The 25,255-nt window shown below is 56.6% G+C and overlaps 1 protein-coding gene and 1 long non-coding RNA gene across 3 annotated transcripts in view; one reads left to right on the top strand and one right to left on the bottom strand.

Moving 5' to 3' along the window:
- EMX1 (empty spiracles homeobox 1) overlaps nt 1–13,672 on the bottom strand; it is a 17,305-nt gene extending 3,633 nt beyond the window's left edge. The window contains exons 1-3 of one of the 2 annotated variants that reach the window (XM_087965855.1): nt 13,087–13,672; nt 9,151–9,335; nt 7,519–7,606 (exon numbers count right to left, since the gene is read on the bottom strand). In XM_087965855.1, the coding sequence (XP_087821981.1) occupies nt 7,520–7,606; nt 9,151–9,335; nt 13,087–13,486 (672 nt within the window). In that variant the 5' untranslated portion in view covers nt 13,487–13,672 and the 3' untranslated portion in view covers nt 7,519. The remainder of the gene's footprint in view (nt 1–7,518; nt 7,607–9,150; nt 9,336–13,086) is intronic. The other variant, XM_026690938.2, reaches the window with a different exon arrangement.
- Nucleotides 13,673–13,967: 295 nt separating this feature from the next.
- Nucleotides 13,968–19,042, top strand: LOC148130641 (uncharacterized). The gene is made up of 3 exons (XR_015749561.1): nt 13,968–14,683; nt 18,300–18,444; nt 18,684–19,042. It is a non-coding gene; the product is annotated as an uncharacterized LOC148130641 (long non-coding RNA).
- Nucleotides 19,043–25,255: the final 6,213 nt, after the last annotated feature.

Raw genomic sequence — 25,255 nt, 5'->3', positions numbered from 1 at the left:
GGTATGAGAACTGCTGCAGGAGGACTCACGACAGTTGGTCTGCTCAAGAACCAACCTGGTTTTTTGTGGCAGCTGCATGGTTCCTCCCACAGATATGCACCAAAGCATGCCGAAAACCAGGGGGGCACTTTCCCAAATCCCCACCACTCTAATCAGACTCTCCCCCTGTGGAAAATCTTGCCCTGTGAGATTTGGCGTGTCCTGTCAAACATCCTTTTCCTGCAGGCCTTTTGCCAGTCACATGTGGAAGTGTCTTTGGTGCCCTCAGGTGGCCAAAGCCACCAAGGGAACCAGAGATGCCTCTTGCCTGCATGCCGGCTTCAGTTTGCACATTGGCAGAGCCAGAACGGGCGCCCGGAACAGGCGTGAAGGGCATGCAAGCGCCTGAGGCCTTGAATGCAGAAAAGCTTACTTACAGTTGGAAGGGACTTTGTAGGTCATCTAGTGCAACCCCCCCCCCCGCCCCAAGCAGGCCCCCCCTATACCAGGGGTCCTCAAACTTGGCAAGTTTAAGACTTGTGGACTCCAACTCCCAGAATTCTTGAGCTAACATGGACTGGAGAGGAATTCTGGGAGTTGAAGTCCACAAGACTTAAAGCTGTCAAGTTTGAAGGCCCCTGATCGATCTATCTATCTTATCTCTGTCTGTCTGTCTGTCTGTCTGTCTGTCTGTCTGTCTGTCTGTCTGTCGGTCCATCCATCCATCCATCCATCTGTCATCCTGTCTGTCTGTCTATCTATCTGTCTATCTATCTGTCTGTCTATCTATCTCTATCCTATCTATCTATCTATCTATCCATCCATCCATCCATCCATCCATCCATCCATCCATCCATCCATCCATCCATCATCTATCACAAGGGTCCTCAAACTTGGCAAGTTTAAGACTTGTGGGCTTCAACTCCCAGAATTCCTGAGCTAACATGGACTGGAGGAGGAATTCTGGGAGTTGAAGTCCACCAGTCTTAAACTTGCCAAGTTTGGAGACCTCTGCGCACACACCATTTCTGCTGTGGAAGACAGACAGGGGCCTCCCCACCCAAACGCCAGGATGCGGGTATAGCTCAATGAAATGTCATGAGAGTCAAACTGAAGGTTTTCCCTTCTTACAGCGGACTCTTCCTTTTGGGGACTCTGGACCTGAGGCCCCCTCTTGAAGGGGGCTTCAGCCGAGACCGATTCTCAGGGAAGCTGCCCTTCAGACACAGCTGAAAGTGGCCCAAGGAAACACAGATATACACAATTAAGCATCTCACTGTTTATAAAAGACAAGGGATTTTGCAGGTCAGGATTCCTGCTTCCATTTCAGTTTCAAATCCGCCGTTTATTTTCAAGGCATCCTCGGAGGGATCCAGTAATCCAAGAGGTTGGTGGTGCCCACATGGTCAACACACATGAAATGGAAGCGGAATTTCGGCCACACAACTGCAGCATCTCTGGATGGATGTTTTGACGCACCCTCCCGTGAGCGACCTTGCTCCTCCTAGCCCAAGAACCACCCATCCCAGCCTGACCCACTGATCATTCTCCCCACAGCAGGCATGTCTCTCGCCAGAGTTCTGGAACCTATTCTGGAATTTAAAGAACGACAAACACATATCACAACCCTATGGAACAGCGCATCAACCTCAAGGAAGGTACCAAACTGAATGGCGGTTTAAGCTTTCCACATACAAAATTCGACTCCGATTATTTTTGTTCTGATCAATAATTTAAATGTTGGTAGGATTAAAGTACTCTGTATTGTTTTCTTTAATGAACTCAGAATTCTCACTGGAGGCACAAATGACCAGGCTCAAATGACTCTACTTCAGGGGTGGGTGAGATTCTACCGGTGTAAAAACTGGTTGGGTGATCGCACGCACGCTCCGTGTTTTAAAAAGCTCTAATACAGTGATGGCAAACCTTTTTGTTGTGGTGTGCTGAAGGCTCTGTGCGCCAGCACCCACAATGCAATGCACCCCGTGCCCCTGTGCATGCACACACAACATCCCAGCCCCATGTGCACACCTCCTAGTTGATTTTCGGCCCATTTGAGGCCGCTTTCGCTTTCCTGGAGGCTCGAGGGAAGCCTCTGGAGCCTCTGGAGCCTGAAAACGGGCCCATTTTGGCACTTCCTGTATTTCCAGAAGGCCCATTTTTCGCCCTTCCGAGGCTCCAGAGGCTTCCCTCGAGCCTCCGTGAGGGCGAAAATGGCCTCAAACAAGCTGAAAATCAGTTAAGTTTGGCTGGGGCTCACATGCCCGCACAAATGGCTCTGCGTGCCACCTGTGGCATGCGTGCCCTAGGTTCGCCATCGTGGCTCTAATGCTTACCTTCTACTGCAGTCCCTGTGAATAAAACGGCCCTGCTGCGTGAATCCGCTGTGCTCTTTAAAAAAAGGGAAATGCAGGACGGGAAAGAGCAGGGGCGGGCGAGTGGGCCCACCCGCTCATCACAGAGACCCGGTTAACTGCCAGCTGATCTTTGGAGCAAGGGGTTCGCCTGAACCGGTCTGAACTGGTAGAATCCCACCCTGGACCAAACTCTGACTCTCCGGCTCAGATGCTGGGGGGAAGGAGGAAGGAAGGAGAGGATGACCAGCAGCAAAGCAGGTGGACTCAGTTCCAGTGATGACTGGCGGGGGGGCAGGAAGAGGGGGGGCCGCCCTTGGAAGACCTCAGGATTAGCGATGTGGTTGCTAGGAGTCAATTGTGATAATGGCAGTAGTCCTTGACTTATGACCAAAATGGACCCCAAAATTTCTAAGCGAGATCAGTGAGTTTTTCCCTGTTTTACCACCTTTCTGGCCACAGTTGGAAAGTGAATCACTTCCATTCACAATTTTTACGACCGGTTCTGTGGGTGTGCCTTGGTGGGCATGGCTTGGTGGGCGTGGCAGAGGAAGGATATACTGTAAAATCCCACTTCCCTCCCCCATCTCCCTAACCTGCTTTCCAGCTCTGTTCTCCTGTGCAGGGCCACCAAAGAAAGACCCAGCCGATCAGCTGGGACTCAATGGGAGGCAGAGAAGAGATGGGGGTTGACAGGACCAGTCAGAGGTGGGATTGGCTGGTTCTCTGAACGACTCAAAATTTCCGCTACCGGTTCTCCAGAACCGATCAGAACCAGCTGAAGACCACCTCTGCTTCCGTTGTTAAAAGTTAGTAACAACTGGCTTCCGCATTGACTTGGCTTGTCAGAAGGTCGTAAAAGCGAATCACGTGACCAACCATCATAAATAATCATAATCCAAATTTATAATCCAAATAATCATAATCCAAATTTTGATCATATGATCATGGGGGAGGCTGCAAGGGTCGCCTTCCCCCCCCCCCCCACTGCTGCTGTTAAGTTAGAACAGTCACTAAATGAATGGTTGTAAATGATGGACTATCTGTACACCATTTTATTCCTGTTATTTAATCCCCAGCAGAGTTTCTTCACTCCTCCGAACTGTTTTCGGGAGGGGGGAACGGGATGCCAATGAAATAAGGGACCCCCCTTAGCCTGCTCCAAAAATTCTTGGATAAACCACAGTGAGCCAACCTCTGCCGAAGGAGGAGGGAAAAGAAGGTGGAAAGGCAGCAGGGCATCCCCTCTGGGCCGCAGAGCTAGAGGTGTCCTTGGCGGTGGAGCTCTGGAGGTGGGGGATGCTGGGAGTGGTAGTCCGTGACAGCCCCGTGAAAGCCACTTCCCTCCCAAACTCGGAGCAGTCTGCCCAGAGAAGCCAGACATGTCCAAAGCCCCAGCCACAAAACTCCCTGGGGCATAGTGCTAAAGGACAAACTGGGAAAAATTGAGCTTCCGCCCCCCCAAAGAAAAAGGTAAAAGTGAAGAGCGATTTTCTTTTGATGGCTCCTTGGCGCTCTCCGAGCTCCCTTGTTTTCACTAGGATGATGTTATCTAGTTTGGGTCAGGAAATTGCAAGAAAACGTCAAGAAAACGAGCAAGCTTCAAGACGAGATTGGACAGCCATTTGTCAGAAATGGTGTAGGGCAGGGGTGTCCAACCTTGGCAATTTTAAGACTTGTGGACTTCAACTCCCAGAGTTCCTCAGCCAGCTTTGCTGGCTGAGGAACTCTGGGAGTTGAAGTCCACAAGTCTTAAAGTTGCCAAGGTTGGACACCCCTGGTGTAGGGTCTTCCGCTTGGGTGGGGTGGGGGTTGGACTCGATGACCTATAAGGGTCCCTTCCAACTCTGATGATCTGTTATCTGTTAAGCTCAGAGCCCACCAAGAACCCCTCATGTCAACTCTGAGCTACAAATATTCTCCTTTATCGGTCTTTTTTCCCCCTTGCCCTTGGTCAAAAGGTTGTTTTCTGGTTGTTTTCACCATAAACGACCTCTGTTTTTAAATGGTTATGCTCTGTTCCTAAGTACCCATTAAATGACCTTTAAAAAAATTTAAAACAAATAAAACCTACAGATTTGCCCGTTTCTGTTTTCACATTTTACTTTCCTTTCGCTCTCCAACCGTCGGGGAGGATCGAAGGGTCAAAAAGACGCCTCTCGTTTTCCTTCAGGAAGGAGGGGACGTTACTCCCCGACGGAGGCAGGGAAGGAGGACATCGTAGGATTTTTCTGGTATAAAATCTCCTTTAAAAGATCAACAAATCAGTCTAAACATGCCCCCACCCCCCGCGATTAATAAAAAGTGCACGGCTCTCAACCCCAAATTAAAACGGGCTCTGACACGGTTGCTGTACCCCGCAGTAGTCCTGGGTCCCTCCAAGGACTCTTCCCTGGCCCAGGAACAGTGCCATTCCCTGGATTGGGACCTTCGTTCCTGGGCACAGTTTTTTACCTTTGAACATGCAAATCCATTGTTATCGCAGTAATCCTAATTCTTCTTGCACGGTTTTCGATTCAAGAAAAAAACAACCATATCAATGTTGTGCCTAAAGCAATTTTTTTTTAAAAAAAAAAACAGGAAGTCCCACAAAAATATATATTTTTTAATACAAAAACAAATATCGCCTTTGTTGCGGGCGTTCCAGAATGCTTTGGGTTTATCTGTACAAGAATACGCACAGACACACAGACACAGACACACACACCCCAGAGGGAAAGGGAGAGAGAAGGAGAGGGAGAGAGAGAGAGAGAGAGATGGATGGGTGTTTTGAGATCAAAAATAAGCAACCCAGAGGCCGAGGATCGCATCGACCTCTAAAATCTCTTTGGGCTGATCCTAAAAGTCTGCTCCCCCCCAACCGTGTGATTGAAATGGGAAGGAAACTCTACGATCCAGTTTCCAACCAATTTCTGAGAGGAAGCAGATAAGAACTAAAAGTGAGCTGTTGGTGCAAGTAGTGGCCGGAGGAAGTGGGAAAACACCCGAGCTCCAGAAAGGTTGTGGATGCGTTATGTATGTGCAACATACAAAGCTCTTGCAGCCCTTGGACCTGAGAAATAAGGCTGGAGTCTAACCACCACCTCATTCCAAGAACATCTGCCAATCTTTGCCCCGCCGGAAAATAAATGTTCAAGTAGGAACCAGGATGATAATTGAGGAATATCCTGCATTTTTTTTTTAAAGAGCGTGAGAAATGCCTAAACAAACAGAGTTGCATCCTTTGATTTCCAGGCCATCTTTCCTCGGTGTTGCCCCCCGCCCTCCAGACCAAGAGGATCGTGTTCCTCCCCGGCCTCCGAAGGGGTCGCTTCCTCCAGAGGAAAAGCTCAAACACCTTTCAATGGGAGCCATTTGTTTTGAAACCCAACCCTTTATTACTTAACGCCGTTTGCCCAAAACACACCTGCTTACTCCAGCCGCGCTTACCGCCAGGGGGATGCGGATCACCTTACACACACACACACACACACACACACACGTGTGGACCCACCGCCGGACTCTCAACCAGGAGCACTTTTGGGAAGAAATTTCGCTCTTCTCCGGCCAGCTTTTGCCCCCAGCGAGGCAGTTTATTCGGCTCCGGACAAAGGAGTCTCCTTTGGGGAGCCTGAGGCTGCCTCCAGCGAAACCCCTCAGCTGGAGTCCAGAAAGGTCCGCTCACCCTGGACCCCTCTGACAGGCAGTTGAAACCCCCGCCCCAAGTCTTTGGAGGAGACCAAGGGCTGCTCGCGGGGGCCCAACCTCCTCCCAGCTCATGGGCCGGTTTCTTTGACAGGGGGCAAAATGAGAGTTGGGTGAAGGGGCCGCGGAAGAGCCCCTCGCCCGTCTCATGAAGAAAAAAGGGGAGAACGGCAGGAATTCTTTTCTCAAAGCAGGGGGAGAAAAGAGAGGGAGAAGCAGGATTAGCTCATAAAGGCCAAGTCCGTTCCTCTCCACAGGACAGGTGGTTGATTATGAAATTTATCTGCTGCCTTTATTTATCTGGTATCCACTGACTTCCATTGTGCGGGGCGCCACTCCTCCTTCAGGCCCTGCTCCTCCTCATCTCTTCAAGGCGCCCCAAGCAACACCTTCTCCTTAGGCAATTGCGGAGTTGACCAAACACAGCAATGGGGCACCCGGACAAACCCTGCTGGCCTCCCAACGATGGCAGGACATGCCATGGCATTCGGGGGTCTGGTGCCAGCGTTCATTTCACCCTGTCACAGTGCTTGCATAAGGGCTCGGGCCGTCGTACAAGCGTTGCCATCGCCCCGCGCCACATACACACGTGGCTATCCAGGAAACGAATCCTACAGCCACTTCCCCGTGTAAGCTGCCTGTATGCACACCAGTACCCATCATGGAAGCTCCATTCCAGGGAAAGTAGTATGGCGGATTGAGGGCAGAAAGCGAGTAGGGAAAAGTGAGACGCAGAAAGTTATGCCAAGAAAGGAAAGCAAACACAGCTTAATCTAAGATGAAGCCCTCAAATAGCCTTCGGTGGGTTCCTATCCTGGCAAAACCTCTTCTTTCCAGTGGACCGACCCCTGTTTGGTCCCCCGCCCCGTCTCCCCCAAATTTTTCCTCTCTCCTCTGGAGTGGCTGGGCGCTGCCGGCCCCTCGCCCTTCCTCCTCGCCCCTTGTCGGCTTCTGCCTTCCTATCTGTGTTTTCCGAGTGATCTTCACTTATTTTCTCTCTGTGACCAAACCGTCAGCAAATGTCTTTAGCCCAGATCACTCGCTTTTCAGTCAAAATAATATTCAATTCCTGGGTCCAATTCCTTTCCTGTTTTACCTCCCATGTCTCAGTATTTATTCTTGTTTCTTTCTGCTGACCTACTCAACCCTCCCTTCCAGATTTGATTGATCATATTGAACAAATACGGTCTTGGGGTACCCTCCGATCTGCCGCCGTTTGCCCAACTTTTCACTCCTCCCGCGAAACAGCCGCGAGGGTTCCGCCAGCATCGATGAACGTCCCGAACATTTCTCCCATCTACTTTCCCCCTTTTGGGCCAACATCCCCGCAAGGCGCCCGCACTCCGCCTCTCCTGCCTCCTCCGGCTGCTGTTTTCGCGCAACCCGCCATCGCTCGCTCCATTTTCCCCGCTAAACAAAAAAACAACAACAGCCGCCTTAGATTTTCAGGTAGTGAATTGCACCTCCTGATTCCTCGCTGCAAGCCCTTCAACAAGCTCACCTCATCCGCGTGCAGAAATACGCGCACAATTCGTGGTTCCAACCAAGGGCTTCTTTAATTCCACCGCAAGAGTTTCGTCTGCATTTATCTGCAATTACATTAAACCAATAAAGGGGGACACCGAACACTTTCACCCCGGCACCGAACCCTTCGCCAGCTCCCTTTTTTACCCGCGCACACGCCCGCTTTCCTTCCACCGTATCACACTCAGCAGCAACCTTCGGATCCGTAGTGGTGCAAAACAGTCCCACGACGGAAGCCCTGTTCAATTTGCTTTTGGTCTCAAATCCACAAAGCTTCGCACAAATTGTGTTTCTCACATTCCTGCATTTCCCAGCGACCCGCTGAACAGCAAATCCCCCCCCACCTTTCCTCCCTCTTGTGCAGAATTCTTCCAAACACCCCCAGGACACATTAGTAACCCCCCACCCCGTCCCTTGGCTTTTGCCTTCCGTCCTGCTCCCCTCCCCGGTGCGCGTAGAACCGTTAATAACACCCCATTATGGTTGCAGCCGGCACTTTCCAAACACACCGTCTAAACCTGCAGCTTTACCATTTTTCAATGTTCTCACCATATTTATAACTTGCTGTTCTGGATTTCTTCCCCTCTCCGGCAGTAGCCATACCAAAGATTTTTTCAGTTGTTTGCCATTTTCTGGCATCTCAGCAACAGTCCCGTCCAGGTTTCTAGCTACTCCTGTCAACAGCTCCCTCGCTTCAGTTTCATCCCGAACCGTTGCCTCGCTTTTACTTTGTTTCTGGAATCTCCCTGCATAGCCCTCTTCACCCAAGCCAATGCACACACACAGGAACACATACACACGCGTTCACAGCCAGCTGTTCTCCACCTCTGTGGGAAACGTAACTGGGAATCTATGGGCTCCAATTGGAAACGTTTTTCCCTCCAAACGGGGCGCTTCTCCTGCCTTGTGACGCCGCCAAGGGCTCGAAAAACTGCCTCCCCCCAACTGATCGGCACATCTGCAAGGAGGGCGTCAACTCAAAATACTCAGGAGGATTTTTCTAGTTCACACCTTGGTTTTAGATAAAACGTGCTCAGATCTAGAGAGTTTTGTACACTGCTGGTGAGGTCTGGCAGGAACCAGGAAAAGTTTGAAGAGAGAGGCAGGGTCCTTTCTGAGGCCAGAAACAGTTAAATCAACCATCCTGCTCTCCACCTGCTCTCACCTATGAATTCACAAGCGAAATTGACCTTAACTGGATGGATGATTTCAAAACTGTACAGGAAAGCGAGGCTTTAGATAGATGGCTGATAAATAAATGGTTTAGGCATCCTGGTTCACTGGAGGTTGTGGGGATCCAAAGGTTTTTAGAGGGTGACTTTATCAGGAGCCGGTAAGCAAGAGGTTGAGGCTGAATGCTGCATAAAACAACAGCAGCAAATGGAAAAGGAAAGAAGGCTGCGTGGGATTGGGGGTGGGTGGGGGGTGCGCGAGGCGGCCGATTGCACGCGAGCGGCGGTCTCCCTCGCAGCTTCAGTCTTTGGAGAAAACGGACCTTCCCGGGCCCCCATTTCTCTCCACTCCTTGGACCTCGTCGGTGCCGCCTCGCACTGAAGGGCCCCGTGCTGCCGACCCGCCCCTCTCTCCCCCGCACCGCGCCGCGGCCCACCTGGGTCTCGGAGAGGCTGAGGCTGCCGGCCAGCTGCTTGCGCTCGGCGCCCACCACGTAGTGGTTCTTCTCGAAGGCGCGCTCCAGCCGCAGCAGCTGCGAGGGCGAGAAGGCGGTGCGGATGCGCTTCGGCTTCCGGGCGAAGGGCCCGTGCAAGAGCAGGTTCTCCTGGGACACTTCGCCGCCTGCGGAGGGAAAGCAGCCGGTCAGGGCCCGCCGCCCAGAATCAACCCCGTCAGACCTCTCGGCGACCCCGGACGAAGCTGTTTGCAAGGGTGCTCGCGGGCCTCTGTACGCCCCTCCCGCCCTCAGGGCCCGGGCGACCCCCCCATTCCAATCCCCTTCCAACCGCCACCCCTTGTTGGGGGGGAGGCAAAGGCAGGGTTCAGACGAGACGCGGGTCATAGGCTGTCGGTGCCCCCTTCCAAAGGGCCAAGAGAGGGGGCAGAAGGCGAGGCAGCACCCAGGTGTGAGAGTTCGGCCTTTCAACCCTCCCTCCGCTCCTTCCTTCCCTTTCGGCGGAGGGGCAGGAGATGGGAATCGGGCGGGGTGCACGTTCAGGGGGAAATCCTGGGGCGCCCTAAAGTTGGATCTAGATCAGAAACCAGGCGCCCTCCCCCACCCCCCCTTTGCTGCAATTTTCCGGGGCCCGTGGCGGCCACTAAAAGCGAGGTGCCAGGTAGACCCTGGCCCCAGCGTTTCTCCTGAGCTTTAGGCTGGTCTTCTTCCCCGAAAGCAGTTCGACAGCCGTGTGGAAGGACTGGAGGCCTACCTTGTCAGGATGTTGTGAAAGGAAGTGGCAGTCAGGAGGGAGCCAACATTTACACGTGGAGAGGGCTGTGGGAAGGGAACGTGTGTGTGTGTGTGTGTGTGTGTGTGAGAAAGGGAGGGTCGGATACCAAACCTCCAGGGGTCTTGAACTAGGCAGACCTGCGGCTGCCTTTGGCGGCCAGGACAAGTCCTCCCCTCGCTTTAGGGCGCGGGAGCAGTAGGGAAAGAGTTGGAGGGGCTTTCCGTTTGAAAGGTTCCCCTTTCCGTGACCGAGCCCTTCGCCCCCACTCCCCCCACGACACCACAACAGATCCACCTTGAGGAAGACAAAGCAAGGGGTCACCAGGCGAGAAACTGCCTTGGCAAGTGGCTCGGCCTTGCGTCTGGTGACACCCCCACACCCGCCAAGCAAGGGAGTGGCTGACTTTATGCCCCCCCCCCCGTCCCCAGGCTGGGCTCCCGCAAGGTGTGGAGGGGAACGGGTTCCCCAAGCCTGGCCTCTGGTTTGGGTTTGCGCGCGTTCCGCTTAAAGACCCTGCGAGGCCTGGAAAGGATCGGGTTCGGCGCTGCGAAGCGCCCTTCGGCCCAGGGGCCCTTTCCTTGCTTCAAGAGCCCGGTTTGGAAAAGAAAGACCTCCAACTCTCGGCTCCCCACCCTTTGAAGGCCGGTTCTGGCCTTGCTCCCCACGCGCTTTCTCTCCCCGAGCACGAAGCGAAAGGCAGGAGCGAGCTGGCAATTGTGGGCGAGCGGCGCTCTCTTCCCCTGCCTAACGTAGCCACTCGCCCTGCCCAGGACTTGCAGGGAAGCTCGGTTCCGGCCCCTTCTGGCCCAGGGACAATTGGAACTTCCCGGGATCGGCTCCCGCCTGGGAAGGACTCGTCCTTCTCCGAGGACCCGCCAAAGCTGGCCACGCCAGATCGCTCTTTCGGTTAGAAACCGATGCGCGCGGCGGAGGCCGAGCCGGCGAAAGCTGCCCCCAAGCCTGTTCCGAGCGCCTGGCTTGTCCTGGAGTGGAGGGTCGAACCCGCAGGAGGGTCTCCGGGAAGCCGAGTGAAGGAGTTTCCTCCAGAAGGGCACGAGAGGAGGGTCGCGCACACCGGGCCAGGGCGCAGGTCGCGGCAACGACAACGGAAAAGGGGAAGGGGAAGGAGCGGAGCCCAAAGGCCACCGAGGATGGCAGGAAAGCAGAGGTTCCCTTCGTCCAGGCCCAGCACCCCCTCGGCTGTTGGGACTCCGGGCATTTGGGGAGCATCCCTCGGGCCACCTTTGCCCCCTTCCCTGAACGCGTCCGGGGAGAGCTCCCCTGCTCCGCCCTCCTGGCCGACGAACCGAGGCCTTGAAGGGGCGCTTTTTTCAGGCCGCGGCCGAGCAGCTTCCCGGGAAAACCCGAGGCGGCCCTGGCTACAGCGACGAGGGGGCTGGGGGAAGTGGGGCTCTGGAGGGAAGCGAGCGTGCAGCAGATGTGGGGCCCGAAGGCGGGCTAGTGCCGGGCTCTGCTTGCAGAAGAGGCTTCCGCTCGCCGCCGCCGGTTGCCCTGGTAGGCCGCGAAGAGGGAGCCGGACGCGCCCGAAGAGGCTTCCCGGCGCTGCGAGACTCGTTCTTTACCCACGGGAGCCTCCCGCGGTCTTTGGGGTCGTGGGGACGGGGTCGCCGGGCTACGTTTCTCTGCAACCCTTTTACCTTCTTCACCAATAGCCCCAGCTGCGGCTGGGATGAAGGCCCCGCACCGCCTGTTGTTCGGCGATGCCAACGAGGCTTTCCTAGCGGAAAGTCCTGCGTGCCTGGGATGGCCTTCCTCTACGGGGCCGGGAGAGCCGCTCTTCTCCTGGGTTGTACCTGCGGAGCCTTTCAACCAATCAAGAGGGTCTCGGAAGGAAGGAAGGAAGGAAGGAAGGAAGAGAGAAGAGAGAAGGAAGGGAGAGAAGGAAGGAAGGAAGGAAGGGAGAGAAGGAAGGAAGGAAGGAAAGAAGAGAGAAGGAAGGAGTGAAGGGGGAGAAGGAAGAAAGGATTGAAGGAAGGGAGAGAAGGGAGAGAAGGAAGGAAGGGAGAGAAGGGAAGGAAGGAAGGAAGGAAGGGAGAGAAGGAAGGAAGGAAGGAAGGGAGAAGAGGAAGGAAGGAAGGAAGGGAGGGAGGGAGGGGGAGAAAGAAGGAAGGAAGAGCAAGGGAGGCGACAGTCCGGTAGATTTCCTGGCGGAGTTTAGGCCGCCGTTCTTTGAAACATGGACGGATTGGCGCCGGTTTTCGCTGGGATGGAGGGGAGCATCCCCGGGGCCGCCGGATCTCTCCTTCCAGCTACCGGAAAAATAAAACGAGTTTCTGTGCTGGGGGGGACTTCCAGGAATCTCAAACCTTCTTGGAAGAAAAAGGGCCTTTCTCCACCGCGAGGAGTATTTGAACGGGTTTTGCTCGGATCCCGACCGATCCCCTGGCGGGGCGCCGAAGCAGCCGGCGAAGTCCCTCTCCTTACCGAGCGCTGTTCTTTCCCGCTGGAGCGGGATTGCGGGGCTCCACCCAGGAGGCGGCGGGGAGGGTGGGCGCCCCCTTCGCCCCTGCACGGCCGCGACCTCCCCGAGTGAGTCTCCCCCCGTGCCCCGCTCCCTCCTCAACCATCTCAGCGGAAGGGAAGTCTGAACCGCGGGGCCTTCTCGGGTCGAAGGAGGGCAGGACCGGCTCCAGTTGCCTCCTGAGCCCCACCGGCTGCTCCCGCGGCTGCAGAACTCCCGGGCAGGGGCGCCTTGGCGGGGGTCTGGATGGCAACGTCCCTCCCGCGGGCCCCGAGGGTCGTGCCCATCGCTCACAGGCCCGGAAAGGAGAGATGGGGCTGAGCCGAGCCAGCTCAAAGGCCGCGGCTGCCTTGATGCGGTCAGAAACGCCGGCCCAGCCTTTAACCAAAGTCCCGCTCGGCGCCCTGGCCGGGTGGGGGGAAAAGGCGCTGCTGCCTCTGGCCAAGCGGGAAACTTCTCCCGGCGCTTGACCGGCCCCGGATCGCGACTCGCTTTTCCTACAGGACGGACGGGCTCGGCTGCCTCCTGGCACAGCTTTGACCCACCGCCAACTCCGGGCCGGGCGATGACGGCCACGCCAGGCGCTGCTTGGAAGCTCAAAAGCCCGAGAGGCCTCGACCGCGTGCCCTGGGCTCCCCGGAGGCGGCCGCGCCTTGCTTACCTTGGAAGCGGTGCCCGAAGAAACGGTTCCGCAGCACCCAGGGGTAGAAGTTGAGCGGATCGCGCGACTGCGGGCCGAAGAAGGGGTGCGGCGAGGGGGGCAGGTGCGAAGAGGCCAGCTGCGGCGGGTGGACGGCCAGGGCAGGTGGGTGGCTCACGGCCTCCGGGAAGAGCAGCTCCGGGCCGCCGTAGAGCGAACGCCCGGCGGCAGCCGAGCCCTGGAAGCCGTGGGCGAAGGCCTCGACGGCGGCGCTGGCCGGGTATCCGAGGGCGGCGGCGGCAGCGGCGGCGGCGGCGGCGGGACGGAGAGAATCCTCTGCCAGCGGGTGGCTATTGTCCTTGCCCACAAGGGACTCGATGGTGAAGCAGCGCTTGGCCGCCGCCGCCGCGGGCTGGAACATGGCTCAGGGCCGGGCGAGGGCGGCGCTCAGGCGGACCCGGGCGCGGGAACACCAGGGAGCCACGTCGGGCTCGGCTCGCAACCGGCCCGAACCGGCAGCAGTTCCAGGCGCGCTGGACCGGGCAGGGCGCGGCGGCGCCAGGCGGCTGTGGGATGGTGGCAGCTGCACTCCCACCCGTGGTTCACCCGCGCGCCCGCCTCCCACCCCATCCACCCGGTGCGCAGTGGGCGCGCTCCTTGGCTAGTCGTCCAGATAAGCCGGGTACCTGCGGCCCGCCCCTCTGATTGGCCAGGTTCACCTGCCCCGGGGTTGGGGAGGGCACGTGGGAATGGCGGAGGGAGGGAGGCGAAGGGGGAGGAGGCAGCGGGGTCGCCGCCAAAAGGCGGACTGGAGCGCCCGGGAGGCTGCGCTCAGCTCCGGATCCGCCCCCGCTGCCCCGCCCTCTCGCTTGCCAGAAGGAAGGCAGGCGGAGAGAGCGAGCGAGCGAGCGGGCGAGCCAGAGGGAGGGATCGGCTGCCCGCCGGGGCTTCTCGCAGCGCCCGGATCCCGAGTCCCCCGGGCCAGGCCGAGCTGGCCGAAGGCAGGCCCGGTCGCCGCCTTGTCCAGGAGAACGGCGACTCCCGAGGCCGAAAACCCTCGGGCGGCTCCAGCGGCCTTGAGGCCTCCAGGACGTCTTCTCTAAGCCCCGACGGACTCCCCCACCCACCCCCGTCGGCTCTCGCTCCTTTTCTCGAGGGGTTGGAGCAGCACTGTGGGTCGGGAGCAAAGCCGAAGGCAACGAAGAAGGCGCCCTCCGGGATTCGCCGAGGCGCTGCGGGAGAGAACGGTAGGCCGAGGAGTCCCACTCGCCGGGTGCAACGGTCGCCTCGGTCCGTATCCGAAGACCTTCCAATCCCAGACGGCGCCTCGCGGGACTCGAAGGCCCGTCCGCATCCCTCTAGCCAACTCCACTGCGGCGGCCACTCTACCTGGGGCCCGGGAGAGAAGCGAGACGGTCGAGGGCTTCCTCTTGGCCAGGCCGCCTGAGGTCTGGCTCGGTTCCCGGGATCCCCACCCCCCGCCCTTCGTTGCTGCTGAGAAGGGCGGCTGGAGCTCTCTTGCTGGCTCCGGAGGAAAGGCGAGGACCCACCCGGCGCGATCAGAGCGTTGAAAGGAGTTTGGGGCGCAGGATAGCTGGCTGGCCCCACCTGTCGCACGGTAAGTAGCCCCGGCCATCGCTACCGGGGAGGCTCCCGTCGTGGCCTTTGTCAGTTCCTTCCCATCACCTGCGGAGCCTGGAAGGGCCCCGATTCCTGTCTGCCAGAGGGCCGGTCGTGCTCCGCTCCTTCCTCCCTGGCCTCCGAGGGTGGTGGGAGGAAGCAGCGCGTTGTGGGACCTCGGCGAAGGACTCCCGTTCCGCAAAACACGGAGTCGCAGAGAAGCCCGGAGGCCGAGTTCCCACAATCAGCTCCCGCCACCAGGATTAAGGCTGAGCCCCACTGAGCCTGCCTAGGCCGTTCTGGCCGCGCCGGCTACGTAACCCAAGGCGCATTTTGCCCGAGCGCGGGCATTGCAAGAGCCTCTCCGGGCAGGCCGGAGCTGTTCTTCCCCCCCTACCCCCATCCCGACGGAAGTAATCCGGGGGGGCAGTTCTGCAGCCCCCGCGGCCGGAGGTTTTTTTTTTTCCCTTCTGCGAGGCCTTCGCGTCCCTTTCCGGACGGTCCCCTGCGCGGAAAGGCCGCTTTCTCCGCCGAGGTCGGGTTCTTTTTTCTCTCGGGCAGCGCCCTTTCCAAGCAGCCTCTCCAGCGGGGTTGGGTCTCCTGCTGCGGCCCGGGTAAGTGGAGGAGAAGCCCAACCGGAACGTCCGAACCGGAATCCAAGCAAGGGGGGGCTCGTTTATTCTACCGGGGGCCGCCTCGGTCGCCTCTGAAGGCCGCCGGGGAGAGACGAAGAGGCAGCTGGCTCCGGTTTTCCGGGCGGCCGGGACTAGGCACGGCCTCCAGGAGCCGAAAGAGTCGGGGAGACAAAGGGGTGCGAACGGAAGCGGCTTCTGGCGTTTCCCGGCTAACAGCGGATTGCAACCCCTCGTGCGCCCGCCTTAGCGGGAAAGGCGCTGCCGGCTGCTCCGAGGGCGTCCCGGTGAAACCGGCTGCTGACTCGAAGAGAAGATTTCACGCCAAGCCGCCTCCGGAGAGATCCTGGAAGGAAAACAACGCAGTCATCCGGCGACGCTGGAGGTTTTCAGCGGTGACTGGGCTGCCCTTTGTCTGGGAGGGTCTGAGGGTCCCTCCGCTGGCTGGGTGGGTGGGTGGACTAGAAGGGCTCCGAGATCTCCTCCCACCCTACGGATCTCAGGTTCTCTGCTAATAGAAATAGGGCGCAGGCACACACGTAGGGAGACAGAACGTATAATAGGAACTGTGTTTTTTTTCAGGACGTCGGTATGTTTCACGGGAACCGTTTCCGCGCCAACGCCGCTCTCTTTGGGCGCACTGAGGCCGGGATCGAGTTCACGAGCGCCGCGTCCTCCTCTCGGCTCCCTTGGCCGGAGACGCGCCGCTTTCTTCCTCTTCAAAACGAGCTCCGTTTCCCTTTGCATTCCGGGGTGAGGTTCCAGCCTCTCGCTGCGTAGGAGTCGACTCCAGAGCCCGGACGGTTTTAGGCGGCCCCACAGAAAAGGCCCGTTCCGGAGACACCTCCGGCGACCCAGCTGCCCTTCGACCTTGCCCGTTTCCCGAAGAGCTCAGCTCCCGTCGGCCTCCTCATTTCCAGCAGGGGAGCAAAAGGAGGCGCCTCCGCGCTTGTGAACTGCTCTCGCGACGAAGGGAAACCCGCAGCGTCGCCGTGAAGCGGCCCAGCGATCGCCGAGACCGAATAACAACTTGGAGGGCCCGGCGGCTGCTCCCCATGCTTTCCTCCCGGGCGGCCTTCACGCTCCCTTTCCGCGCGTGGGAAGAGCCCTGGACGCGTCTCGGTTGAGCCGGGAGCTGGAGCTGGTGGGGGCTTTGGTGACGGAGGCTGGCCGGAGCGGGCTCTGCCCCCTCCCACCCGTGACAGCCTCGGCCCCACGCAGGGTCGTTCGCTCTCCGCCTTCGGGCTCCCCGGCCTTTCAGCTGCCCCCCCATGGACCCACTCCCCGTCGAGGCGGGCACAGCCGAAGCAAGGCGGGAGGAAGAGAGCGCCGCAGCAGCGGCTGGGCAGTGCGAGTCCTCGGACTTCGGCGAGACCCGGCTCGCGTGGTCGGGTGGGCGCTTTCTCCCTCGCCAGGGCGAAGGTGGAGGGCGCTGGGCAGGCAGGGCGCTCCTGTCTCGGGGGTGTGTGTCCCCGAAACGTTGGGGATTCGATTCTGAAGGCCGGGACGGGCCTAACCGTTTTTGGCCAAGGGGCGGCTGGCGGCCAAGGGGCGGCCGCTTCTCGCTGCCCTGACACGGAGAAAGAGGCCGGGGCCTTCACGCCCTTGAACGAAGGGGGCGGAGGGGGTGTGTGAGGATATGTAGACGGCGACCTTTGCTTCAGGCCATTCAGAAGACCCGCTGGGTCCCCCCGGGGGGTGGGGGAGGCCTGGGCGGGACGGGAAGCGGCTTCCTAGCAGCTGGCAGGATCGGAAGAGCCAGCCAATGGAATCCCCGGATCTTTGGGATTCCCCCAACTCCACCTGACTTAGGAACCAAGTGCAGTCCGGGTGTCTGGCGGTGCCGTGGTCTCGTCGCCCTGACGGAGCAACTCAGCACACGGAGGCTGGAGTCTCACCAGTGCCCAGGACGCCCTTTCTGGCTGGGAAGAGAAACGGCCGGCAACGGGCCGGGTGGCCCCACTCCCACCCCCTGATTCGCCCAGGCAGCGGTGAACCGCCCTCTCCTGTCGCCCCCCCCACTTCCCGGTTGCTGCGATGGATGCCAACCAGCGCTTTCGCCCACGGCTGGTCCGAGCAGGAAAAGCGGGGAGGTGGCAGAGCGTCCAGGTCTGAAGTTCTTGCATAACTGGAGAAGGGGGGAGGGTCCCATTTACTGGCGGGGGTGGGTGGTGGGTGGGAAAAGACAAGGAACAGGTGAATTTCCCCAGGTATTCAGCCTGGATAGGCAGCTCCTGCTTTTCCTAAGGGAAAAAATCCCTATGATCCAAGGGCACCTTGGTCATTTGGGTCTTTGGGTTTGGTGCTCTCTCTCTCTCTCTCTCTCTCTCTCTCTCTCTCTCTCTCTCTCTCTCTCCCCTCCCCTCCCTCCCTCTCTCCCTCCCTCCCCTCTCTCTATCTCTGTGTCACTCTCTCTCTGTCTGAAATGACCCCTTTTGCGGGCATTGGGAGTGGATCCAAAATGGTCAACTGGAGATTTTTGCCCTTAGCCAGAAGTCCAGAGAAAGCAGGCAAGGGAGGAAGTGAGCAAGTTTACACTCCCTTTTCTTTTCTTTTTTTTTTACTGCAGGGGCCTTTTCTCTCCTTTCCTCTCCCCTCCCTCTGTCTCACTTCTTCCTCTCCTCTCTGTCTTCCTCTTCCTCTCTTCTTCCTCTCCTCTCTCTTCCTCCTTCCCCTCTCTTCCTCCCTCTTCCTCTTTCTTCTTCCTCTCCCCTCCCTCTCCTCACTCCTCGCCTCTCCTCCCCTCCCTCTTCCTCCCTCTTCTTCTCCCCTCCCCTCCCTCTTCTCTTCTCCCCATCCCTCTCTCTCACACACCAACATGCACAAGGCAAAAGACTTGGTAAAACAGCCCCCCCTCCCCTGCCACACAAGAGAATGGCGCCTTTGATTAGGCCAGGGATATTCCAGGGGGGCCACAGGTTCAGGATCTGCCCCACTCGCCAATTCCTGAAGATAACTAACAAAAGCTTTGAAATTTGGCAGCAATTCAAGGAGTTGAAGGAAGAAAGAGGCTCTTGCCTGGCCCTGGGCTATGGAAGGCACCCTGTCCATTTGGCTGCTTCGGTGATGGCGCCAATCAAGAACACGAGCAGATCAATACAAAAATCCACTTAATTTAAAATTCAAGGTACCTCTTCAAAATTACTTAAAAATGTCCTGTCACTTTTGAAAGCTTCTTTAAAAAAAAAACACACAAAAACCTTCAGATTTTAACTGGGAATCAGCCTGGAATTTCTGAGGGTGTAAAATTCCCTTTAAATGCATACTGAGAAGTCATCAAAAACTGTATAGATATAATTTACAGAGGATGCCAAGCCTCTTAAATGCCTTCAATGAATCAGATTAATTTTTGTTGACGGTTGACAGATTTGTTCTACCAAAACACTGGAAAAAAAACATAAAGTCCAAAGTCTTCATTTGAATCGGTGGCATTTGAAAGTGTGGAAACAGCCCTGGATGAATAATACAGCAGCCAAGAGGTTTAATTAAAACTGTTTTATTTATATTTGGCTTCCATTTTTAGTAATATCAGTGAAGTAGTAACCTCCATCTATTTTTAATGGAAATAATTGAATGTACATGTTTAAAATTCTTGATTTCACTTTTAAGTTTAGAAATGTCCTTAACACATATACTGGTAAAATGTATGTTTTTTTAAAAAAAAAAACTGCATAGTTTCTCTTTTTAATTTTTCTTTACTTGTATAACCTTTTTCCTACATGAAACATGATTTTATCATTGTATCCTCCGTCCACGCATTCATCCATCCAATTCATTTTCTGGGTTCACACAACACGGTAAATCCTAAACCAGATAAACAAAACAGAACTCTATGTAGAATAGAATAGAATTTCTGCCCAACCCACATCTACCTTCCAGGTGCCCAAGGAACCCATCCTGGCCCCACCCAGACTGCAGGGGGAGGTGGGCTTGTCCTCAGCTGCTCCCAAAGGTCCATCTGAAAGAGGCTTCTCTTCCTCTAATTTTTGCATAGATTTAAGTTCACCCTTTTCATTCAATATTTCCCCGTATCTAACTGTTTGTTCCTTCTTGTATATTATAGGATAGGAAAATGCTTCAATAGTCGATAACCAGACTGGAATTTTCAAATAACATTGTCTTTTAATCTTCTCCCAGTTTAACCACAGAGACTCCCGTATATGATGTCTTCTAAAATATCCCTGTATTTTAGTTCCCTTATACCATAAAAAAGTGTGCCACCCCGACAACAAATCATGCCCTTCTAATGTCAACAATCTAGTATTTTTTTAGTGTTATCCATTCCTTGACCCACATCAAGTTTGCAGCTTGGTGGTACAACTCCCGATTAGGCAAACCAAATCCTCCTCTAATTCTAGCATCTTGCAAAAGTTTTAAAAGTTTTCACTTTTCTAATTCAGTGCTCAAGGAAAGGAAAAACCATTCTCCCCTCCAAAAAAGTAATTAAACATGAAGAATGTTTAAAGAGGGGAACAATTCAAGGGCCAGCAAAGGAAATCTATCTTCTTGCCGCTGTGTTCCATGATAGTTTACACCCGAGTGGGGCTTTTCTTGCCCCCCACAACATCATTAGAAGAGCCCCAGAAACCCCAGCCAGTCCATGCAGATGGAACCCCGAATGTCCAATCTCTTTGGAGGAGGGGACTGTCTATTCCGAGTGTTTCTGACGGGTTGCGTGGATGCGATAGCCACCCAACAGCCCTTCCGGGCTTGGTGGGAAAAAAACGGGAGGGCCAGAAAAATCAAAATAGGCTCAGCAGCAAAACCCAATCCCAGCCAGGCAGCAAAGGCAGGAAGGGGGAATTGAAGCATTGTGGGTGTGGATGGGAGACCACGAGGAAATCCCAGGCTGTGGATTAACAGGAAGTAGAAAAGGATGGCCTCAGAGGCCTCATCAAAGCTAGGCCCCATTTTCATGCCTATCACTGCGGAAGTGGGGAGGGAGCTTTGGCTGCACCCTCACAGCCCCGATTCTTGACTTTTTTTTGACCCGCCCTCTGCAGACACCTCCGAGGAGGTGAAAGAAGCTTCCGGTAAACCAGAAGGGGTTGTTCCCTTCCAGGTTGTTCCCAGGAAAATGGCATTTGTGTGCTGATGATGTCATCAAGAGGTCAGCTGAGATAAAGGTGGGTGGACTCCGAAGGAGAAGGAGAAGGAAGGGAGATGAAGTCAGGGAGAAAGAGGAGGAGAAGGTAGGGAGATGGAATCAGGGAGAAGAGGAGGAGAAAGAGAAGGAGAAGGAAGGGAGATGGAGTCAGGGAGAAAGAGGAGGAGAAGGAGAAGGAAAAGAGATAGAGTCAGGGAGAAAGAGGAGAAGGAGGAGAAGGAAGGGAGATAGAGTCAGGGAAAAAGAGGAGGAGAAGGAGAAGGAAGGGAGATGGAATCAGGAGAAGAGGAGAAAGAGAAGGAGAAGGAAGGGAGATGGAGTCAGGGAGAAAGACGATGAGAAGGAGGAGAAGGGGAAGGAAGAGGGAAGGGGAAACAAAAAGAGTTGGAGGAAGAGGAGAAAGAGAAGAAGAAAAGGAGAGAGAGTCAGGGAGAAAGGAGGAGGAGAAGGAGAAGGAAGGGAGATGGAGAGGGAGAAAGAGGAGAAGGAGAAGGAGAAGGAGGGAGATGGAGTCGGAGAAAGAGGAGAAGGAAGGGAGAGGGAGAGGGAGAAAAGAGGAGAAGGAAAAGAAGAAGGAGAAGGAAGGGAGATGGAGTCAGGGAGAAAGAGGAGAAGGAGGAGAAGGAGAAGGAGAAGGAAGGGAGATGGAGTCAGGGAGAAAGAGGAGGAGAAGGAGAAGGAGAAGGCGAAGGAAGGAGATGGAGTCAGGGAGAAAGAGGAGGAGAAGGAGAAGGAGAAGGAGAAGGAAGGGAGATGGAGTCAGGGAGAAAGAGAAGGAGAAGGCGAAGGAAGGGAGATGGAGTCAGGGAGAAAGAGAAGGAGAAGGAAGGGAGATGGAGTCAGGGAGAAAGAGAAGGAGAAGGAGAAGGAGAAGGAAGGGAGATGGAGTCAGGGAGAAAGAGGAGTAGAAGGAGAAGGAGAAGGAGAAGGAAGGGAGATGGAGTCAGGGAGAAAGAGAAGGAGAAGGAGAAGGAAGGGAGATGGAGTCAGGGAGAAAGAGAAGGAGAAGGAGAAGGAAGGGAGATGGAGTCAGGGAGAAAGAGGAGGAGAAGGAGAAGGAAGGGAGATGGAGTCAGGGAGAAAGAGGAGGAGAAGGAGAAGGAGAGGGAGGAGAAGGAGAAGGAAAAGGAAGGGAGATGGAGTCAGGGAGAAAGAGGAGAAGGAGAAGGAAGGGAGATGGAGTCAGGGAGAAAGAGGAGGAGAAGAAGGAGAAGGAGAAGGAGGAGAAGGAGAAGGAAGGGAGATGGAGTCAGGGAGAAAGGAGGAGGAGAAGGAGAAGGAGAAGGAGAAGGAAGGGAGATGGAGTCAGGGAGAAAGAGGAGGAGAAGGAGAAGGAGAAGGAAGGGAGATGGAGTCAGGGAGAAAGAGGAGAAGAAGGAGAAGAAGGAGAAGGAGAAGGAAGGGAGATGGAGTCAGGGAGAAAGAGGAGGAGAAAGCGAAGGAGAAGGAGGAGAAGGAGAAGGAGAAGGAAGGGAGATGGAGTCAGGGAGAAAGAGGAGGAGAAGGAGAAGGAAGGAAGAGATGGAGTCAGGGAGAAAGAGGAGAAGGAGGAGAAGGAGAAGGAGAAGGAAGGGAGATGGAGTCAGGGAGAAAGAGGAGGAGAAGGAGAAGGAAGGGAGATGGAGTCAGGGAGAAAGAGGAGAAGGAGGAGAAGGAGAAGGAGAAGGAAGGGAGATGGAGTCAGGGAGAAAGAGGAGAAGGAGGAGGAGGAGAAGGAGAAGGAGAAGGAAGGGAGATGGAGTCAGGGAGAAAGAGGAGGAGAAGGAGAAGGAGAAGGAAGGGAGATGGAGTCAGGGAGAAAGAGGAGGAGAAGGAGAAGGAGAAGGAAGGGAGATGGAGTCAGAGTGAAAGAGGAGGAGAAGGAGGAGAAGGAGAAGGAAGGAGATGGAGTCAGGGAGAAGGAGGAGAAGGAGAAGGAGAAGGAGAAAGAAGGGAGATGGAGTCAGGGAGAAAGAGGAGAAGGAGGAGAAGGAGAAGGAGAAGGAGAAGGGAGGGAGATGGAGTCAGGGAGAAAGAGGAGGAGAAGGAGAAAGAGGAGGAGAAGGAGAAGGAAGGGAGATGGAGTCAGGGAGAAAGAGGAGAAGGAGGAAAAGGAGAAGGAGAAGGAAGGGAGATGGAGTCAGGGAGAAAGAGGAGAAGGAGGAGAAGGAGAAGGAGAAGGAAGGGAGATGGAGTCAGGGAGAAAGAGGAGGGGAAGGAGAAGGAGAAGGAAGGGAGATGGAGAGGGAGAAAGAGGAGGAGAAGGAGAAGGAGAAGGAGAAGGAAGGGAGATGGAGTCAGGGAGAAAGAGGAGAAGGAGAAGGTGAAGGAGGAAGGGAGATGGAGTCAGGGAGAAAGAGGAGAAGGAGAAGGTGAAGGAGGAAGGGAGATGGAGTCAGGGAGAAAGAGGAGAAGGAGAAGGAGAAGGAGAAGAAAGGGAGATGGAGTCAGGGAGAAGGAGAAGGAGAAGGAGGTGGTCCTTGTGATGCTTTGCCTTGGATTTTTGATGGGCGGGAGAGATGAAGTCCAAGCAACTCTAAGTCTCTGTGTGTGTATGTTTGTGTGTGTGAATGTGAGTTTGTCTGTGTGAGAGAGAGAGAGAGGGAGGGAGGCCTAGAAGTCCCTGTGTGTGCAACATGGGATTTGTGGTGGATTTCTCCCGAAGTCCCCACGGCTTCGAAGAGAGGAAAGGCCCATCAATCAAGGCCATATGCCGCCGCCGCCGCCTCATTTCCTCTCTTGCAATTTGCGTGCCGTTCGCCGTCGCAGCCGCGGAGATGGCAGCCTCCCAGCCCTGATTAGGCTCAACAGATTTCTGCTCCTTATATTTAGACTCTCCAGATTGCTTCCCGGAAAGTGCGCTTTTGGAAGGCAGGAGACGCCCGAGGGCCATATCCTGCCACCAGGCTCGGCAGGTAGCAGCCTGCTCCACGCGGGGAAGGCCTCGCAGCCGGAGCTTCTGGTGCCGGGCGGGGCCCGGCCCAGCCTGGCTCTGACCTGCACCCTCACCCGGCGGGGCGGGGGGTGGGGAAAGGGCTCTGGAGCCCCCCCTCAGGAGAAGGGCCTGTCCCGTCCTTCGTTTCCCTCCCCGGGATCATTCCTGGGCTGGCATGCCGATTGTCCCCCCACCTCCACCCGCCGCTCTCGGGGCTCCCTCCAAAGAACGGCCAGCGCTACCAGTTGCTCCGAAGCCAGACAAGAGCCGCCGCCAACGGGCGCTGTGCGATACCGGTCGGTGAGCGGGAGGTGGTGGCGAGTGGCGCCTCGGGGGTTCGCCTTTGGCCCAAGTAGCTAGGTGCGGTGGCCTAGAGGTGGAGCTCTGGAGGCTGTCAGTTCGATCCTAGGTGGAGGCTAATATCTGGAATAGAGTCGCCTGCTAGAACAGGGGGTTGGACTAGATGACCTCCAAGATCCCTTCCAACTCTGTTATTCTATGTTCTAAGTCAGGTCTTGCCCGCCAGCACCTTTTATTCTGGGGGTTCCCGGAGCCTGCAGGAGAACTTCGGTCTCTGGCAGTAAAGGGGGCTCCCGGGATGCTTGGGCGGGTGGGGGCCGCGGGGGTGAACTCGGGGCGAGAACCGGCCGGAGGAAGGATGGGCGGGGGCCCTCCTTCGCTTAGCCCGCAAGAGCGGGGATTCAATCCTTCTCCTGCCTTTGGCTGGGGCGGGAGGAGCCCTGGGTGAGCGGGGGGCGCGGAGGGAAGGGCGTCTTCCGTGGGGTGAGAGGTGCGCTTGGGGTCCCGAGGGCTGCAAGAGGCGCGGATACTGTGGCAAGAGCAGCTGGGGGGGCAGGCAAGGCAAGGAACCGGGCTGGGGAGAGGAGAGAGGGGCTCCACCGCGGTCGGAGCGATGTCGGGGAGGCGGCCGACTTCCAGCGACGCGGGATATTAGGCAGCTCTTCGGTCGGCAGCAGCTACATTCCGGCTCCCCCCCCACCCCCGAACAGCGCCCACGGCCCGCGGGCGGGGCTTAGTAGGGCCCGGCTTAGAGTGGGGGATGAAACGCCGGGCGCGTCGCGCCTTGCCAGTTCCGGATGTGGGAAGGACCTGGGGGGAGGCCGAGAAGGCGGCGACCAGCTTTGGCAGCTTTCTACCAGGGGGAAGGAGCGGAGCAGCGCCGGCCCTTGAAGAGCCTTGGACTGGGGTGGGAGGAGAGGCCCCGCTTCAATCCCACGGAAAGCCACCCCGCCACCCGCTCCCTCCGCTGGGTCTCCGGCTCTTTTCTCTCTCTCCCCCCCCTCCCACCTCCCCAAACTCGTAATTAATCGCTCAAGGCAAAAGTAATGAATGTTAATTGGCCATCTGTACAAAGGCTAATTAAAATCTACCATGCTGGGGATTCGAACGTCCTGCGAGCGGGCGGCTGAATGGAGCCGAGCCCAGCCGAGGAGGGAAGTGGAGGGGTGGGGAGGGGTGGGGGCGCGGAAACCCGCTGAAAGGATGGCGGAATGGCGAGCGCCGGGGGCGTGGGGGGCTCCGTCTGGCTCTGCTGCTTTGCTTCCTTGGGGCGGGAAGCCCCAAACCAGCCTCGAACCCCCGCACCGCCCTCTTCACCCTCCCCCACCCCGCCCTGTCCGGACTTGGCCGCTTCCGCCCCGTCGAGGCGCGACTTATGCCCGGCTTCCAAGTCAGCTGGGAGTTTGAAGGCTGCCCCACCCGGTCCCCAGGGAAGGTCTTTTTGGGAGGACGGAGGTGACACCCCCAGTCTCGGCTATTGCGTCGAGCCTTTTGCTGTCGTGCTGTGGGGCATGGAAGAGGCGCCTTAGACGCAGCGGGTCTCCAACCTTGGCTACTTTAAGACTTGTGGACTTCAACTCCCAGAGTTCCTCAGCCAGCTGTGCTGTTGCCAAGGTT

The sequence above is a fragment of the Notechis scutatus genome, chromosome 4 (assembly GCF_049901735.1).
Source record: "Notechis scutatus isolate UNSWTSFEM ecotype Mainland chromosome 4, rNotScu1.2, whole genome shotgun sequence".
NCBI classification, from domain to species: domain Eukaryota; kingdom Metazoa; phylum Chordata; class Lepidosauria; order Squamata; family Elapidae; genus Notechis; species Notechis scutatus.
This window is presented reverse-complemented; position numbering and strand designations above follow the sequence as displayed.